General features: G+C 47.3%; 1 protein-coding gene across 1 annotated transcript in view; it reads left to right on the forward strand.

Moving 5' to 3' along the window:
• SMOC2 (SPARC related modular calcium binding 2) overlaps nucleotides 1-17,720 on the forward strand; it is a 213,275-nt gene that overhangs the window by 52,279 nt on the left and 143,276 nt on the right. Inside the window, exon 2 of the mRNA XM_030809981.1 lies at nucleotides 13,731-13,902. Coding sequence (XP_030665841.1) covers nucleotides 13,731-13,902 — 172 coding nt within the window. The remainder of the gene's footprint in view (nucleotides 1-13,730; nucleotides 13,903-17,720) is intronic.

Consider the following 17,720-nt stretch of genomic DNA (forward strand, 5'->3'; position numbering starts at 1 on the left):
TGTAGGCCCCTCTAACCGAGGCCCTGTGGAAAGCCCACCATGGCAGGTGGATCTTCCTCACTTCCTCTCTCAGCCACCAGCTGACGCCAGCCAGGGTGGCCTTGTCCGCGGCCCCCAGTGCCCACTGCTGGGGTGGCTTCCAGAGCTCCAGCATTTTTCTTGGAAACCTGGGTTTTTAATTCTATCTCTTTGTCACATTTAATTTTTCTATCAAGTACAGATCATAGATGTGGGATGCTGTGAGCACCTCCCGAACAATAAATGAGTGTGTGTTTACTGTAGTGACAGCCCCGAAGTTCGCAATGCCCGGGAAGCGTTTGGTGAAACTTTAAAGAAAGCCCAGGTGACTCCTCCGGGGCAGCAGGGCTCCGCAAACCCCTCAGGCCTGCGCCTGCCACTCCCACACTGCCTGCCCCTGTTGGCCACAGGACACAGGCGTGGCCCGGGTCACAGGGCTCTGCTAGCTCACGGCTTCACTCACCTGCGCGGTTCCCTGGCAGCCTCACCCACCTGCGTGGTTCCCCATGGTGGCTTCACCCATCTGCACGGTTCACCCACCCACATGGCTCGCCCTGCCCTCCTTGGCCTCTCCACTGACGAGCGGTCAGGGCCAGGCCGAGCTGGGAGCTCAGGCCTCAAAGTCTATGGGTGCCCTGCATGCATTTTCTCTCCCCCACCGCCTCCTCGCTTTTTTCTATTAATGTCTAAAATACCTTTAAAGTCCCTCGAAATCCTCTGTACTCCCTCCACAAAAGTCTCCAAGCTTCTCATCCTCCTGTAATTAAGGTGTTTCTATTTTCTCTATAATTAAAACCATGAATTTCAAGACACCTAAGTTACTCTGCTTGGCATTTAGGATTTGTTCTATTGGTCACAGAGTCAGGAAGCTTTTTGGTATTCATCTTGTTGCAACTGTTTGTTTCTTGGGCATTTTGTGGAAAACCTGGGGTTTGGGAAGCCAGGGTGGGGAGTGCTTGCCCTGCAATCCCTGTTTCTAGATAACACTGTCTGGAAGAGCTGTCTGCAGTGATGGAAATGATTTATGAGCTGCCTTGTCCCAGACAGCAGCCACTAGCACAGGAGGCCATGAGGACTCAACACATAGCAAATGAGCGACTGGCTTCAGATTTTACTTCATTTTAGTTAATTTAAACGTGAATAGATTCACGCGGCTAATGGTTTTTGTGTTGGACTGTCCAAGCCTGGGGGAAGCCTACCCGTGCTCGGAGGTGACAGTGGAGTTGCAGACGGGACCAATCACCTGTCGACCCAGCCCTCGAGTTCTGTCCCGAGAGGTCCTTTCTTTCTGAGAGATTTCTTCCTCGGCCGGCACCTGGATGGGGCTGCGGCCCGAGAGGTGTCAGGTGAAGGACTGCAGGAGGCAGCGGCGAGGGCCCCCACCCTGGGGCCTCCCGAGCCCTCCCCTGACCATCTCTGAGATTGCACTGTGCCCCTCAGCATGGGGACCCTTCTGAGTGGGGTGTGATGGCTTTTCAGCTGTTCCATTTCAGAGGACTGTGGGGAGAATTCTCTTGGAAGGATTCTATGTCTGGGCTATCACATAGTGTAAACAAAGGCTGTCAAAAATTCAAAGAATCTGTTTTAATGCATGACCCAAGGTGAGAGGGGAACAGCAGCCTGACCAGAGCCCCCACTGCCTCTCCTCCAGGCGAGGGGAAGATGCAGCCCTGACAAGCATGGGGAAGGCTGACCAGAGGGCTAGAGGGGCTCTGTGGCCCAGGCCCGCCCCTTCCTCTCAGAGCCTGTGAGTGTAAAGCTATGCGAGAGCCCTGGGGCTGCCGTCCTGGGGAAAGAAGGTCCAGCCCTGGCCCTGTGGTTAAGGGTCCTGGTTGGAATGGAGGGCAGGGGCCCGGGCTCCAAGCCCATGACTGGGTTCTCCTTCCCTTGCAGAGGAGCCCGGAGATCACTGGGAGCCTCGGCTCTTCGTGGTCAAATGAGGCGCCTGGGCTGGCATCTTCATGTGTTCAGGGTGACCCTGTGAGCAGCTCTGTTTAGCCTCCAGCCCTGACAACATCCCTTCCCAAAGGGACGGCCTCTGCATCTGCCCCCCGTGTGGGCAAAGGGGATCCAGCTATTTTTATTACAGAGAAAAGAATTCGTGCTTTGTTTCACAGATATCTGTGGCCTCCGTGGCATGTGGTGGTGAATGCGGTTGGAGGTGGGGGTCTTCTTGAGTTCCCTCTCTCCTCCAGGCACCTTCCTGCTCACCCAGGCAATGGGCACGCAGATCCCTCAGTGACAGGAGAAGCAGGTTCCTAGGATCCTGAGTGGGAGCAAGAGGCCTGCCCCAGGAACGTACCATTCTCTGAACATTCATGGGACAAATCCCCATCAGGAGCCCATGGTCTTGTCAGGAAAACCCGGCTCAGATGAAGTGAGAGACAAACTCGGTTTTCGGGTTATTCAGTCATGGCCCTGCATTGACAGCTAAGCATTCTTAGTTTTGAGGTCTCCCTACATCCACATTTCGACCCCCACAAAGCAAAATAAATGGACACAGTCAGAACTGTGATGTTGGGGGGTGCTGAAGGGCTGTGGGTGACATTTAGAATAAAATGAGGTCTCACTGCCTTTGGATGGAGACACAGGGCTGGAGGCTGCTTGGACTTTATGCAGAGATCAGAGTCTCCTGACCTTTACCCGCTGGGTCATTTTTTCATACTTTTAACCCATGGGCCTGCACGGCCGCTGCCCATTCCTTTCACAGGGGAGCCGTTTCTCTTCACCAGCGTGAGTGGGAGACAGGTGATCTGTGGAGCTGCCTCTTGGACATACTGTTTCCAGCAAGGATCTGCCTTTCTGTTTCCTATTTTAAATCCTTCAGTTATGCCTCTCAGTGGAAATGATTTCACCGAATAACAGTCTCCACTGAGGTTTGGCTAAGAAACAAATTATCTGGTATCTCGGCATTTGGATGCATTTCCCTGGCTTTCCAGGTTACTCTCATATTCTCTAACATGTATTTTAGTGTAATTTGCTCTAAATGCTTTGAAATGAGCAAGAGCCTCAGAAAAGAAACTCTGGCTGAATGCCTTTGAAAATGTCACTTCATCAGCAAATGCATTCGCTATTCCAGGGAACCCTAAGGACAGAGAGGGAAAGGGTGGCTGTCCGGCGGGTCGTTTAGCTATACCAGAAAATGTCGAGGCTATCAGGGAATTTGTGAATTATATACTGTAATAAAATCAGAGCCGCTTCTTCAGTAAAAGAGGTCGGGTCATTGGGGTTGTCTGTGTCCCTGGAATGGTAGGGAACTGCTCTTTTCTGATCGCCCTTCCTGCTGCGGGCTGAGTGGTCAGAGAGCCGCAGCATGTGACCGTGTTTCATGGGGACGGCCAGGGCCATAGCCTGTTTACTACAAATGGAAACCCTGGGTTCTTCCAGCCTTACAAGTCAGAGTCTCTGGGGGGACGGCCAGGGCCCTTAGCCTGTTTACTACACATGAAAATCCTGCGTTCTTCCAGCCCTACGAGTCAGAGTCTCTCAGGGGACGGCCAGGGCCCATAGCCTGTCTACTACACATGAAAACCCTGGGTCCTCCCAGCCCCACGAGTCAGTCTCTGGGGGTGGAGATGGGAGTCCACTGCCCGGGAGACGGTGCTGCACGCCGTCGCTGAGAGCCACTGTGATTCCGGGTGCCGTTGGGCATGTGGGAACCGCAGTCCAACGCGTGCTTCATACTTATTTTCATGGTTGATTTGTACTTTTATTTTCAGACACTTCTCATTTAACCTCTGTAATCTTGTCACTGGGTAATCACTCCCCAGGTAGCATATTTGCTTTTGCTATCAGTAAAGGTCGGAGTTTATCTGATCTTTTGTGAGTTGCAGCCCAGAGACCAATGAGCCGTACATGAGCTATGAAATGTGCCGCAGTTGGGGCAGTGATGAGAGTCAAACCTTCAGGTTAGAAGTCAGATCGGTTTTTTCCCTATACGCCTACAGCGTAGAATTCCAACTGTGTGTCGCCTCCCTAAGTTTTAATCGTCTTCTACATGTGAAGGAAATAAGTGTGTGTATTTCCATTGTGTATATTTTTATGTTACTATTTTATATCCAGTTATCATGTAATTTTCCACTGGGAGCCCGTGAGGAGCTACACATTTCATTTTTTTAACCAGAACCAGTAGAGGGCTGTGAAGCAGACTGGGCCCTGGGGTCCCACGCTGACCAGCAGTGCAATCAGGAAGGAGTTAATTAATCACTCTGTTTCCACGTTCTTCTCTGCACAATTGGACTAATGATAGCATTTAATGCAGAAGATTGTTAGGTTAAAGGTACTAATGCAGTAAAATGTTTAGAACAATGCCTGGCCCAGGTGCTCAGTGTTTAAGCTGTGAGCAGGGAAAGAGGCTAACAGAGATGAAGTCCATGCCGGGTGCAGTGACTCATGCCTGTAATCCCAGCACTTTGGAATGCCAAGGCAAGTGGATCACCTGAGCTCAGGAGCTCGAGACCAGCCTGGGCAACATCCCAAAATACAAAAATTAGCTGGGCGTGGTGGCACCTGTAGTCCCACAGCAACTCGGGAGGCTGAGACAGGAGAATCACTTGAACCCAGGAGGCAGAGGTTGCAGCAAGCCCAGATCGCCCCACTGCGCTCCAGCCCAGATGACAGAGTGAAACTCTGTCTCAAAAAAGAAAAAGAAAAAGAAAAAAGAGATGACATCCAAAGAGGGTTGAGCCAGAGAAGGGGAGACTGAAGTAGGAGGGGAGGGAACTCTGAATGCCGGAGGTGTTTGTACTTGGTGTTGGCGGGTCTCCTGTTGACTCGGGTGGAAGCACGGCGTTCACACGTGGCACCCGACGGGGGCGCTCTCGGAGGTGTTCCAGGGTCTCCGCGTGGTCATGCCCCGTGTTCTTGCACTCGTTTTCTCCAACGCTTTCTCTCGGCCCTGCTACTTGCCCTGGTGATTCTGTAGGGACCCCGGGTGGCTACGCGAATGTGGCTCTGAAGACAGCACCCTTCACTGAGCTGCGGTGCTGGCCAGACACTGCTGGACTCCAAGGCCATGTGGGTGCACAAGCGTCTCTACCCCCGAGGAGGTACCGTCCGTGGGCTCAGGAGCACTGGGCTTAGAGTCCATGCCCACGCGTTCCGCGTCTGCAAGGGTACTGCTTCACAGCGCTGGCCGAGGATGCACACGAGTGACGAGCGCTTCACACTCATCCAGGGGCATCTTGATTCTCACCGGGACCCTGGATAAGAAGCACTTTTATAGCTAAAGCAATGAGGATGGTGCCTGAGTCTGCGTGAACCCCCTGGAACACTTTTAAGTGACCAAAAGCATGACAAGACTCTCTGATACAGCGGGCATTGCTTATGAGAGGGGAAGTTCAGCTGTGTTACGGTATTTCATAGGGGACTTGTAGAATATACCTTGTGCCTCTAAACACCTCTGACCCATAAGAATCGTGGCCAGATGCTAAGGATAATCTTTTGTTGTCATTGCCAGAGATAATTATTGCATTAAGGTAAGACCATCCTCATCATATCTTGTTAGGAAGAATTTTAGAATAACAGAGCTCCTACTGAATCTCAAATAAACCTAGATTGGAACAATGAATGACCTAAGAGATTTCTTAAATTATCTCAAAAATTACTAACAAGAGGAAAAACATCCATTTTCATCATTGAAATTAACATGGATGTGGAGACAGGGAAGGAAAATAAACACAAAATAAATGTTTTGGAAAAGGAGAAGAGAGTTGCAGGGCAAAAAGTACAATAAAGCATCGTCCGTCCCTCGCTGCAGGGCCAGGAACCTGCATTGTCTGTCGCTCAGCCATGGGGCCAGGAACCTGAAGCCGACCCTGCAGAATGTGAGGTGGGGGGAAGGTGAAACCAAGAGCTCTAGGAAATCCTGGGTCAGGGGACCAAAAGCCAGTAAAGCATTGGTAAATGCACTTATAAAAATTCCAGGTCCACTAAAAAACAATAAAGGCAGTGTGGTAAAGAGAAGCAACCACGGCCTCGGGTCTCCTGCTTTCCTCTGGGATCTCCATACCACCCAACAGCATCACACAGGGGTGGCTCTGGGGTCTCCATACTACCCAGCAGCGCCACACAGGGTTGCTGGGGTTCAGCCTCGCTTGGTTGTGTGTGCATCCGGAGAGGACCGCACAGAAGGTGGTTCCCCACAGAAGGTGGAAGCGTCTCCAGGCGTTTGGTCCTGAGAGGGACTGCCTTGCCCTGGCCACATCCTCCTGAACATCCCTTGGGTCTTCCCGCTGGCTGCAGATACCTCGCTCTGGCAGCTCCGTTGCAGGGCTGAGCCCCTGCCCTCTTTCCGGCATCTGCCTCCATCTTTCCCAGGCTTCCTGAAGAAACCTGCTTTCTCTTCTTGAACTTCTAACTTAGCTCCCTTTTTACTGCACACTTCTCATTTTCTCTTTGAAAATGACCACCAGCAAGAGGATCCCTTAGTGCTCACACAGTAGAGCTGAAATGGCAGACATACCCTATATTCATTTAAGTGGTAGATAAGCAGGACCTCTGCTCCAGGGGCTTCTTGCAAATAACATCTTCATATCTTTTCCAAACACTTTCTTGTGCACTGTCACATTTTGTTTTCACAATCATCTTTATGAAACAGGAATCATTGTTATCACCTCCACTGGACAAGTGAAGAAACCAGAGCTCACATGGCTCCATACACGTCCCTGGTCACTTTGCTCTTCTGCCATCGCCAAGGTCAGCATGTTCCCTTCGACCACAGAGTCTTGCCAGCCTGATGGCCCTCCATGCCCTGCACCTGCCCACAGCCACCTTCTGCGTATTTATTGGGTTTGTAGCTGTAATCTAGTCATGCAGATTAAAACAAATTCATCTCATTCAATCGTTTGCTCTTGGTTTTAAGGTCCTATGGGTACCCAGTAAATAGAACAAAAAGGCAAAAGGGGGTCAGGAATGCTGATGGGACCTACATTATCACCACTTTCCAAACTCACTGAGTTATTTCACTCACACTCTTAAACTTACTAAGACAAGCTGCCTTTGAAAAGCTGATGCCCAGTGTCTCTGATTCACGCCTCACTTACTTTTTTATTTTATTTTATTTTATTTTATTTTGAGGCAGAGTCTCATTCTGTCGCCCATGCTGGAGTGCAGTGGCACAATCTTGGCTCACTGCAACCTCCGCTTCCTGAGTAGCTGGGATTATAGGTGTGCGTCACCATGCCCGGCTAATTTTTTGTGTTTTTAGTAGAAATGGGGTTTCACTGTGTTAGCCAGGATGGTCTGGATCTCCTGAACTTATGATCTGCCTGCCTTGGCCTACCAAAGTGTTGGGATTACAGGTGTGAGCTGCCGCACCTGGCCTATATTTTTTTGAGACAAAATCTCACTCTTGTTGCCAAGGCTGGAGTGCAGTGGTGCAATCTCTGCTCACTGCAACCTGACCTCCTGGGTTCAAGTGATTCTCCTGCCTCAGCCTTCCATGTGGCTGGATTACAGGCACCCACCACCACACCCAGCTAATTTTGGTATTTTTAGTAGAGACGGGGTTTCACCATGTTGGCCAGGCTGGTCTCAAACTCCTGACCTCAGTTGATTCGCCTGCCTCGGCCTCCCAAAGTGCTGGGATTACAGGTGTGAGCCACCATGTCTGGCCACCTTGCTTGTTTTCTAAATGAGCAGAGAGCACTTACGTCACGTCTCCACAGTGAGCTCCTCCTGGTGACTCTCTGTGCTCCTGTGAGGCACCTCCGTCAGCAGGGCTGTGCTGAGGCTGGGAAGCAGATGCCCTCCCCGCATGGTGGTTTTCTTCATTGTACTCGTCCACATATGGAAAAGCTCGTTATTTTATCCTCACAGCTACCTCAAAGGTGACAAGGTACTATTACTCTCATTTTACAGATTAGCAAATTGAGTCTTAGAGATTGCACAGGTGGAAAAATGCAGAACCAGCATTAATTCTCCCCTGTTGGTGCAGAGCCCAGTGGCACCAGCCAATTGTGCTAGGAATATGATGCCGGCTCAGTGGCCTGCAGAGGCTGCAGTGGCCCGAATCCAATGTTAATGCCCCCAAACTGAGCGTCTGTGACTCAGTCTAGTGCATGAGGGAGGATCAAAAAACCGCACCACAAAATTGGTGAGATCCTGTGCAGAGTTTGAGTGCTGTGACTCAGTCTAGTGCATCAGAGAGGAATGAAAAACCGCACCACAAAATTGGTGAGATCCTGTGCGGAGTTTGCTCGTTGGCCTCATCTGTGTCATGTTGAGGGCAGCACACTCCTCAGAATCCTCTGCCGGAGGGAGGAGCCCAGCACCTCCTTGTTTTCTGTTTGAACCCCAGTCTCCTCAGGCCCTCGAGTGATGCCAGCGTATTGATTTGAGAGGCACTGGCCACCACGAGGACACCACGATGCCTGCTTTCAGTGGCATCCTTTCTGATTTCTTCCTACTGCCGGCCTTGACACATCCACGTCTGTGGCTTTGCCCTGGGATGCCAGCTCACGTGGCTTCTCATCCAGTTTCTCTGGGTTCCTTAGATCAGTGGTCCCCAACCTTTTTGGCATGAGGAATGTTTGACATTTTTTCCATGAACTGGTGGGTGGGGGATGGTTTCCAGATGATTCAAGCACGTTACATTTATTGTGCACTTTATTTCTATCATTACATTGTAATATATAATGAGATAATGATGCAACTCACCATAATGTAAAATCAATGGGAGCCCTGAGCTTGTTTTCTGGCAACTAGATGGTCCCATCTGGGGGAGAAGGGAGACAGTGAGAGATCATCAGGCATTAGATTCTCAGAAGGAGCCTGTAACCTAGACCCCTCACATGCGCAGTTCACAATAGGGTTCACACTGCTATGAGAATCCAGTGGCGCTGCTGATCTGACAGGAGGTGGAGCTCAGGGGGTAATGTGAGCGATGAGGAGTGGCTGTAAATACAGATGAATACAGGGCTGGGGACCTCTGCCTTAGATCATCTTTTAGGAAGCAGCAAATATCCTCCCAAATCAGCTTTGACTGATCTTCCCTCTGAGCCGCTCAGGCACCTGTGTTCTTCCTTATACAGCCTGGTCGTTTGTGGATGTACATTTCTGCCCTCTGGATTTTCAGCTTCACTAGGGCAGGCTCTTCTTCAAAATCCCATCCTCCTGGAGGCTGGTAGAATGCCTTTTACAGAGAGGGGTCACTTAATAACTATTTAATACGTTCAGTTCAAGCTGGGTCTGACTTTTGAGCTAACTGGAAACATGAGGCTTTATTCTTAAAGACTGGGAGCAAGAAGGCAAAGACAATAAAATACTGAAGTTAAGGGTTTCTAAAATACATAAAGTGGTGCAACTAACTTCCATCAGATGCCGGATGATAACTGAATGAAATGCCCGCCTCTCAGACGCCGGATGAATGAGTGAATGAAACGCCCGCCTCTCAGATGCTGGATGAATGAGTGAATGAAATGTCCGTCTCTGGGAGAAAATGTCGCGTGGAAAGTTGTGTTTTCCTTTAGCGTTTAAGCTTTGCATTGCGGGCTCTGAAACAGGATTTCCATATTTGCTTGGAAGATTTAGGTTCTCTGTTCTAAAAGAGTAGGACTCTTTTCTGAAATCTCAGAAAGTCCAGGCTTTAAAATGGAGAAATGATTCTTTAAAACAGGCTTGAGTCTGTAACCTGCCTCCTACCTGTCCCCAGTGACTTTCAGAATTGTGCAGGCTCTCCACACACTGGGCCTCATTGCCAGTGCTGCCCCGTCTTCTGTTCAATCTCATTTCTTCCTGTGTGCACCTCCCACTAAGAGAAACAAACACGTGGATGCCATCTATTTTCTCTTGGCCTATTATTTAGAAAGTGTGTGCTTTTGATAATTTTTTTTTTTGAGACGAGGTCTTGCTTGCCCAGGCTGGAGTGCCCTGGTGCACAGTCATAGCTCACTGCAACCTCCAATTCCCAGGGCTCAAGTGAGCCTCCCACCTCAGCCTCCTAAGTAGCTGGGTCCACAGATGCACATTTATTGTGCACTTTATTTTATTACACCACCACACCTGGCTAATTTCCCCCCACCCCTGATAGAGACAGAGTCTCACTGTGTGGCCCAGGCTGGTCTCAAACTCCTGGCCTCAGCAGATCTGTCCGCTTTGGCCTCCCAAAGCTCTGGGATTATAGGTGTGAGCCACTGCACCTGGTCTTGCAAATCTTACAGCTACAGAATTACGTATTTCAGAGGCAAAATTTCCTTAATGTCTTCTCATGCCATGTGTTATCTCATATAGTCAGAGAAATATTTAATCAATATTATAAGGAGAAATTTTAAACATGTTAAGATTTGAAGAGTGCTTTTACCTGTTTTGTAAACGGTTTTTGTTTTAATCTTTTTCTTCTGGCCCAAACCCAGTAATTTATTAAGAAGAAACATAGACCATGACTTTGATCCATTGAGTCTGTCTGACTGGTTTTCTAATGTGTGAGCTACTTGGTGTCCACAAAGACACTTCCTGTGCCCTTCCCTCCCACCCCCTTCCTTACACCTGGGCTCCTTGCACCTGTGCAAATAGCACTGCTTCGTGGAAATCAAAAGAAATGAGAAACCCCTGCAATTGTGAGGGTTGTTTTTTTTTTTAATAAAGTCGCTGGATGTCCAATTGATTGCATTCTAAATTTAGCAAAGTACTTTTTATCTTGAATTAGTTTTAAGACTCTCGACCGGGTTCTTTTAACACATAGTGAATTCTTTGGAATAGGAATATTTATTTTTCTTGAATGGGCTGTTTATTAATGAACACAACTTAGTTAAAAGCTTATTTTCTTACATGCACTGTCTCCCGTGAAATTTAATTGCTATTAAACAGGAGGAAGGGGAGAAACATGTCCATAACCCGTGTGTTCTCTTATCCCTGAGAAATAACACTTCCATTGTTAGTTCTGCACCAGTACATTATCAAGAATTATGGTCAAATTCCAAATGCCTGGATGCTGGGTGCTTTTATTTGAGAAAAAATGTCGAGGCTGTCTCTTTCCCTTTAGAGAAAATGATAATTACAGCATCTTACCTAAGTCCTCAGCATCTCCTCACTTAGGGTTTCAGGAAATACATAGAGACCACCCCTTAAACATAAAAATTAACAGGATTTAGGTTATTCCATCTTTTCATCTACAGTAGAAGACAGCTATTAATAGGGTTGGCCCCTGTTTGAAACGAAGGCACCTGGGGCTCCTACTGAACACACTGCAGGTTCATGTTTTCTTTCTGTTTTTTTCCCTCTTTCTCGGGTGCAAAGCTGCGCTGCCCCGGCCAGCTGTGTGCTGCGAGAACCAGGCTGTTGAGATCCTCAAGTGCCTGTTAGGTGAGGAATGACTCGGAAGCATTTTATAAGATCCAAGCTGCGTCGGGTGGAGGAACTTCCCAAGGCACAGCACCTGAAGGCATGTCTCCCAGGAGCTGCCTGCCCCCGGGGCGCCCCCCCACTGCTGGAAGAGCTCAGTCAATGCGTGTTGGTGACGTGAAAAATGTGGTTGAGACTCATCTGTGGCAGAATTCAACAGAATGGATTTATGTGCCAGCTCTGCCCTCTTTAAGTAAAAGCATACATATTTGCAAAACCCTGAAAGGCAATGATCTGTTTCCACTTGCATCTTAGCTAAAATAAACCTGAATCATTTCAGCAGGTGAGCTTATTCTCAGGAAAATTAGAGCACGCTGTTTGAAATGGAACAATTGTGAAAATTAGCTCCCTCTGAGATGGCAAAGGCCCCATCATGTCTGGGTGCTGCTCACCTGTCCCTTGGCTCCAGCCTTCATCCCCACATCTGGGCAAGGCCACTGCCAACTAGCTTTGTGAGCTCCAAAACACACAGGCTTACCTGTTCTTAGCCACACCTGCCGCTGTCACGGTCCTCAGGTCGGGAGCTCTGAGGACCCCGCCTGGATTTCTGGTGAGGTCTGGGGCTCCCCACGGGCCTTCCGGCCCCTACAGCTTCTTGTGTGCCCTCCCTGGCTTTGAGTCCAGCTTCAGCTTCTGGCTAATCTCTATTTTTAATTCTTTTATCAGTGCAAAGATTAAAAAAAATTGTATGTGTAACATTGGGCAAATTATTTAAAATTGATAAATTTTCATTCAAGAAATCACAGGTTATGATTCCTTCCACTGCCCATCAAGATCACTGTAGTTCCCGCAAAGCTTGGGTCAAGATTTATCTTCAAGATAGCAGAGCAGCCCTTTCTAAAACAACTGAGACTTGGCCCACAGTGGTGCTGACAGCCCTACGTGACAATAATATAAAAGTGAGTGCAATTTCCACGGCCAGCCTTACCGAGTTGGCTCCACGGACACAACCCACCTGGTGATCCGCAGCCACAGAGGGTTACAGTGCTGATTAGCTGGGCAAAGCTAACCTTTAAACAGAGCCAGCTGAGATGCAGACTTCAAGACGGAAAGTTTCGTTAGCTTCTCAAGGAAGGCAGCATCCTGAGTGGGTGAATTTCCTTTTCCTCTCTTACTGGTAAAGGAGCATGTTGATGAGGGCCCCCCAGGTTCTGCTGAACCTCAACCCTGTTTTCCCCCTGCTCAACTGGAAGAGGGATTGGAGCAGCGCTCTCTTTATCTCCACAAATGTCCCTGGGCGAACAATGCCACCTAGCCCCGCTCACGTGCACACCACGGCCAGAGGGCCACGCCCTACCATAGCCTATGCTCTGCCGGCCACAGCTCTGCGCGTCTCTTTCTTTCTTTTGGTTAATGCATTGTCTCTGCTCTGAATCAGGGAGAACACCCCTTGGGGCAGGTGATAGTCCGGGGACCGAAGGCCTCTGACAATCCTGTTTGTCCTGGAGCACAGATGCTTCCTCAGGGTCACTTTGAGCTTCACCTTGGTGTCTGGTGTTTTGTCTGGCCTGATGGAGGCCTGGACAGGACTAGTGGCCAGTCAGGAAGTGGCAGGACACTGATGACTTGTCCAAGGAAAACACGCGGGGCCAGCACGCCCAGATCGGAGGCTTCCCTGGGATCCAGTGAGCTCTGAAGTGTGTGTCAGGCTGTAAAAGAGCAGGAGGGAGATGAAGGGCCTGGGGCCGCTGTGGGAATTGCGGGGCACACATGACCATTAGGTGATCTCTATGGCCTGCAGAGAGGATTCCTGTGCCTTAGGCATTTTCAGAGAAATACACAAGCTTCCTCTGGGCCATAAGGTCACTCGTTCATTCAACTAACATTTATTCAAAGAACAATAGTCCAATTGAGTGCAGTCTAGTCCAATTGAATGTAGATTTCACCTGCATTCGGAGAATGTAGATGAAATTGTGTGGCACCATTTAAATCAGGAAGGATTCCCTCCCATTTCCAGATAGTGGACATTCCTGATACTTGTCACTTCCAAAAGAATGGTACAATGTGATGAATGTGGAGGCAAATTAGTCAATGAATTCACAAATTAAAAGGAAAACATTGCTACTCAGACTTTCAGGGGTGAACTAGGCACACGTGCACCCCCTTCAAAGATCAATGAGTCACATGTTGTTCTGTGTCAGATGGCCGATATTGATGTAGAGAACTTCCAAATTATCTAGGCTTTTGAAACAGACGATGGCTAAAATGTTCAGAGGTGCATGTGACGCTTCTGGCAGGGGTGAGAACTGGGTGGCGTTATCCCTCAAGCTTTCATTCCCTGACTGTGAAGTGGCCTGAGGCAGCCTTCTGTTTTCTGCTGCTCTGAAGAATGTGTCTTTAAATTTGCCTGGCTTCTTTTTTTCTCCTTTAAGTTTTTGAGAGTTGATCAAGATAAAGACAAGGATTGTAGCTTGGACTGTGCGGGTTCACCCCAGAAACCTCTCTGCGCATCTGATGGAAGGACCTTCCTTTCCCGTTGTGAATTTCAACGTGCCAAGTGCAAAGACCCCCAGCTAGAGATTGCATATCGAGGAAACTGCAAAGGTAAGCTGCTGTTTGATCACTCATCCAAAGATGGGTACGTCCATCATCAAAATGAATGCAAACATAATTTCATGCTTGATAACTTTTTACATTTACAAACTCGAGTTTATGTTGACATTTTTTTCATAGCATGTAAGGAAGAAGAGTAATTTCTATGAATTTTAAGTGCAGTCTTTTTTTACTTGTCTAATATTCTTTTCTTAGAATGCCTTATTCCATCATGAAAGAAATTTATCCAACTAGTTCAGTTTTTTTTCCCCAAAGTCTTCTAGAATTATTCTCAATAAGATTTCTTTCTTTCTCATTTTTCTTTTTAGCAAGTGGGATGTGTACAATAGCATGTGTGCAGTTTTCAGTGATTTTTTGGTGTTGATTTTCTACTCTCAATTTTCAATTTTCCCAATTTAAGAATTAGATTCAGAGTTAAGAGTCTAATGCTTAGAGCCAAAGATTGAAATGCTTCCTACATCAATGAAGGGTTTGATTCAGCAAAAGATGCTGATGTTTCAGAGTTATTTTCAGAAAGAAATTTACCTTCTTTGTCATAGTATCTAGGAAAAAAGACCACAGAGACTAAAAATGCCTTTGAGGTGATGTTCTGCATCATCTGGCAATTAGCTTCAATAATCCTCTTAAATGAAACAAAACAGCAACCACACTGCAAACCAGCACTGAGTGCAGCATCTAGGTCCATGCTTACCCAGGTGTTGAATAAGCTTGCTCTTCCTTTCGTAATGCAACATGATACCAGGTAAACAGATTTCAGTTACTTTTGCAGACGACAGAGGCAGAATTTTGCCATGTTCTTTAGGCCTGAGAGTTCTTCCTACTGACATTACGAAGACATTCCTATATACAGTCACAAGGATGTTTTGCTCATGACAGACCACATGTCCAACAATGGTCCCATAACGTTATAATGGAGCAGATATAGAAACCTGTTGGATGGCACTTGATATTGGCATTGAGATCAAGTATGGGAAATGACTGATGTTCAGTAATGATGCTGGGACATTCTGTTTTCCATATGAAAAGATAAGTATATAAATGAAGATGTATATATCATCTAAGTGCATGTACGTACACTATGATGTTCACACAATGATGAACTTGCCTAAAGGTGTGTAACAGTTTGTTCTCACACTGCTAATAAAGACATACCCAAGACCGGTACATTTATAAGGAAAGGGGTTTAATTGACTCATAGTTCTGCACAGCTGGGGAGGCCTCAGGAAACTGACAATCATGGCAGAAGGGGAAGCAAACACATCCTTCTTCACATGATGGCAGGAAGGAGAAGTGCCGAGCAAAAGGGGAAAAGCCCCTTATAAAACCGTCAGATCTCATGAGAACTCACCATCACGAGAACAACATGAGGGAAGCCACCCGCATGATTACATGACCTCCCACCACGTCCCTCCCATGACACGTGGGGAACTACAATTCAAGGTGAGATTTGGGTGGGGACACAGCCAAACCATATCAGGGTGATTTCTCAGAGTGCATCCCTGTTATTGAGAAACACGTGACTTTACCCAGATTTAGTGCTCTGAAAACAAGGAACAGCATAAACTCCCTCTGGAGCCCTGGTCCCTGCCCGGTGGCAAACCCAACCTGTATGCATTTATCTGCCAGCAGTGTGCACAGACTCCTGATTTGAAGGCCAGACTCCTGTCCACGTGCACCTGTGGCTTTGCCCATGACAAATGGCTATTCATTATCAAGGGTTTGTTTTTTTTTTTTCTGAAATTACAGTTTGTTCAAAGTCAGAGTATTTCAGGACGCAGCATTTAAAGGCTACACAAATGCCAGGTATGGGGCACAGTAGGTAGGCAGGTAGATTCTCCAGTAAGAGTCCCTGGGAAGATGATTTTATTATACATCTGAGGGCACAGGAGGGATTGGTGCTCTGGAGCTTAAAGTCCCATTCTGGTTTTGCAGTCAGATGCTGTTTCTAAAGTGTTTATCACATGATGGTGTTATCCTCCCCTCATGCTGGGGGAGTCATGAAGACCCCAGAACAGAAGCCCACTCAGAGGGTCCTATGAGGACCGACAGGAGGGCCCGAGAGGGAAGTAGGTGGAGCCGGGCTGGCAGGGCTGAGTGCTGGATCCCAGAGTTTGCACTTTCCTGTGGGAAATGGAAAGACACAGGAAGTCGTGGGCAGAACAGGGATGGATGCAAATTGCCGTTCTGCATGGCGCATGCTTCCCTGAGCTCACCAGGCTGCCCCATCCCAGCACCTGCCTTGTGCCTTTGTCCAGGGGTGCCAGGCCCCAGCGTCACCAGCACAATTGCAGTGAGTCTTGCTGTGCTGAAGCCCTGGCGTGCTTTAGAAAGGACCACAGATGGAGGGGTGAGCTACTTTCAAAGGGAAAATGGAACTTTAATTCACTCATTAACCTCAATATGCTACTGAGATTGCAAGGAACAAAATGCAGTAAAAAATTATTTGATTCATACTTCAAATAAATGAAGTGCAGTGGCAGTATCATAGCTGAATCCCAAACACAAAGTTTAAAGGTGCTGACATGAGCTTAGTGGGACTGGTGTGGCAACCACAGCATGTGGCCTGGGATGGTCGCTGCCAGCTCGCGGGTGAACTTAGTGGGACAGGTTTGGCAAGCACAACAGCGTGTGGCCTGGGATGGTCGCTGCCAGCTCGTGGAACCCACCCAAGACCTCAGGATCCATTTCAGACAGCTGGGCTCTGGACACTCATCTGTTTGAAACAGCTCTTGGGGACTCTGGAAAACCACTTTCTATGGCCTGAGGGAGTGCCAGCCCCTTCTAGAAACAGCTAATATCTGGTGATGATGCTACACATTGACCCTCCAGTGTACCCGCACACTGAGGAGCTGACTCCATCTAACTTTAGCCCAAATAAAAGCTGGTGATGAATGTACACATTGAACCTCCAGTGTACTCGCATGCCGAGGAACTGGCTCCAACTAACTTTAGCCCAAATAGAAAACAACAACACTTGGAAAATGTGTGAAAGTGAAAGATCTATATATATACAAATTTTACTGTAGTAGAAAAAATAATTTAAAGTTATTTAAAACACAGATGTGAAAATCTTTCTACAAAAAAGTCCATAAAAGTAAAGACAACATGATTAAAATTGAAAGCATTTGACATTCTTTCACTGAATTATATGCCTGTATGCACTATTTACATTAAAACACACGTTGAAACTTTGACTGTGGTAGCAGCAATATCTGCTCCAGCTTTCTTTGTGGTGTAGGGAAAATAGAATATACCATTTAAAATAAATGATATTTTGTAAATGACTGATTTATTTTTTTTCCTTAAGCATCCATTCTTATCTCAAGGAAAAGGAAAATAATTTGTTGAATCTAACGTACTTGAAGTTCTATAGTTCTGTATCACTATTTTGTCCTTATAGGTTTTTTTTTCTTAGTAGACATTTAGGTTTCAGTAAACTGTACATTATTTTAGTTTTAATTCCCTTGGTGAGCACTTGGGTGAAATATCTTAGATTCATTTAATGGGAGACACACACACACAAATATACACACACATACACACTCACATAAACACACACACAAACTCTTAGTTTATTCAAGTGGACAACTGATATTTACTGAGCAGCTTGGTTCTATGTGATTCTAAAACTTTATGATCAATTTGCTTCAACCTGATTCTTTCAATAAGTTCTGACATTTACTTGATATTAATACATTCGGTAAATTGGCGTTTTCTTCTTACTGAATGATTCCTTGAAGAGTGCTGAGGCTGCGAGTGAGTCTGTGCTGTTCTCCATCAGATAACCTCTCAGGGAGCTCGTCTCTTCA

Source organism: Nomascus leucogenys, chromosome 3, assembly GCF_006542625.1.
Source record: "Nomascus leucogenys isolate Asia chromosome 3, Asia_NLE_v1, whole genome shotgun sequence".
Taxonomy (NCBI): Eukaryota; Metazoa; Chordata; class Mammalia; order Primates; family Hylobatidae; genus Nomascus; species Nomascus leucogenys.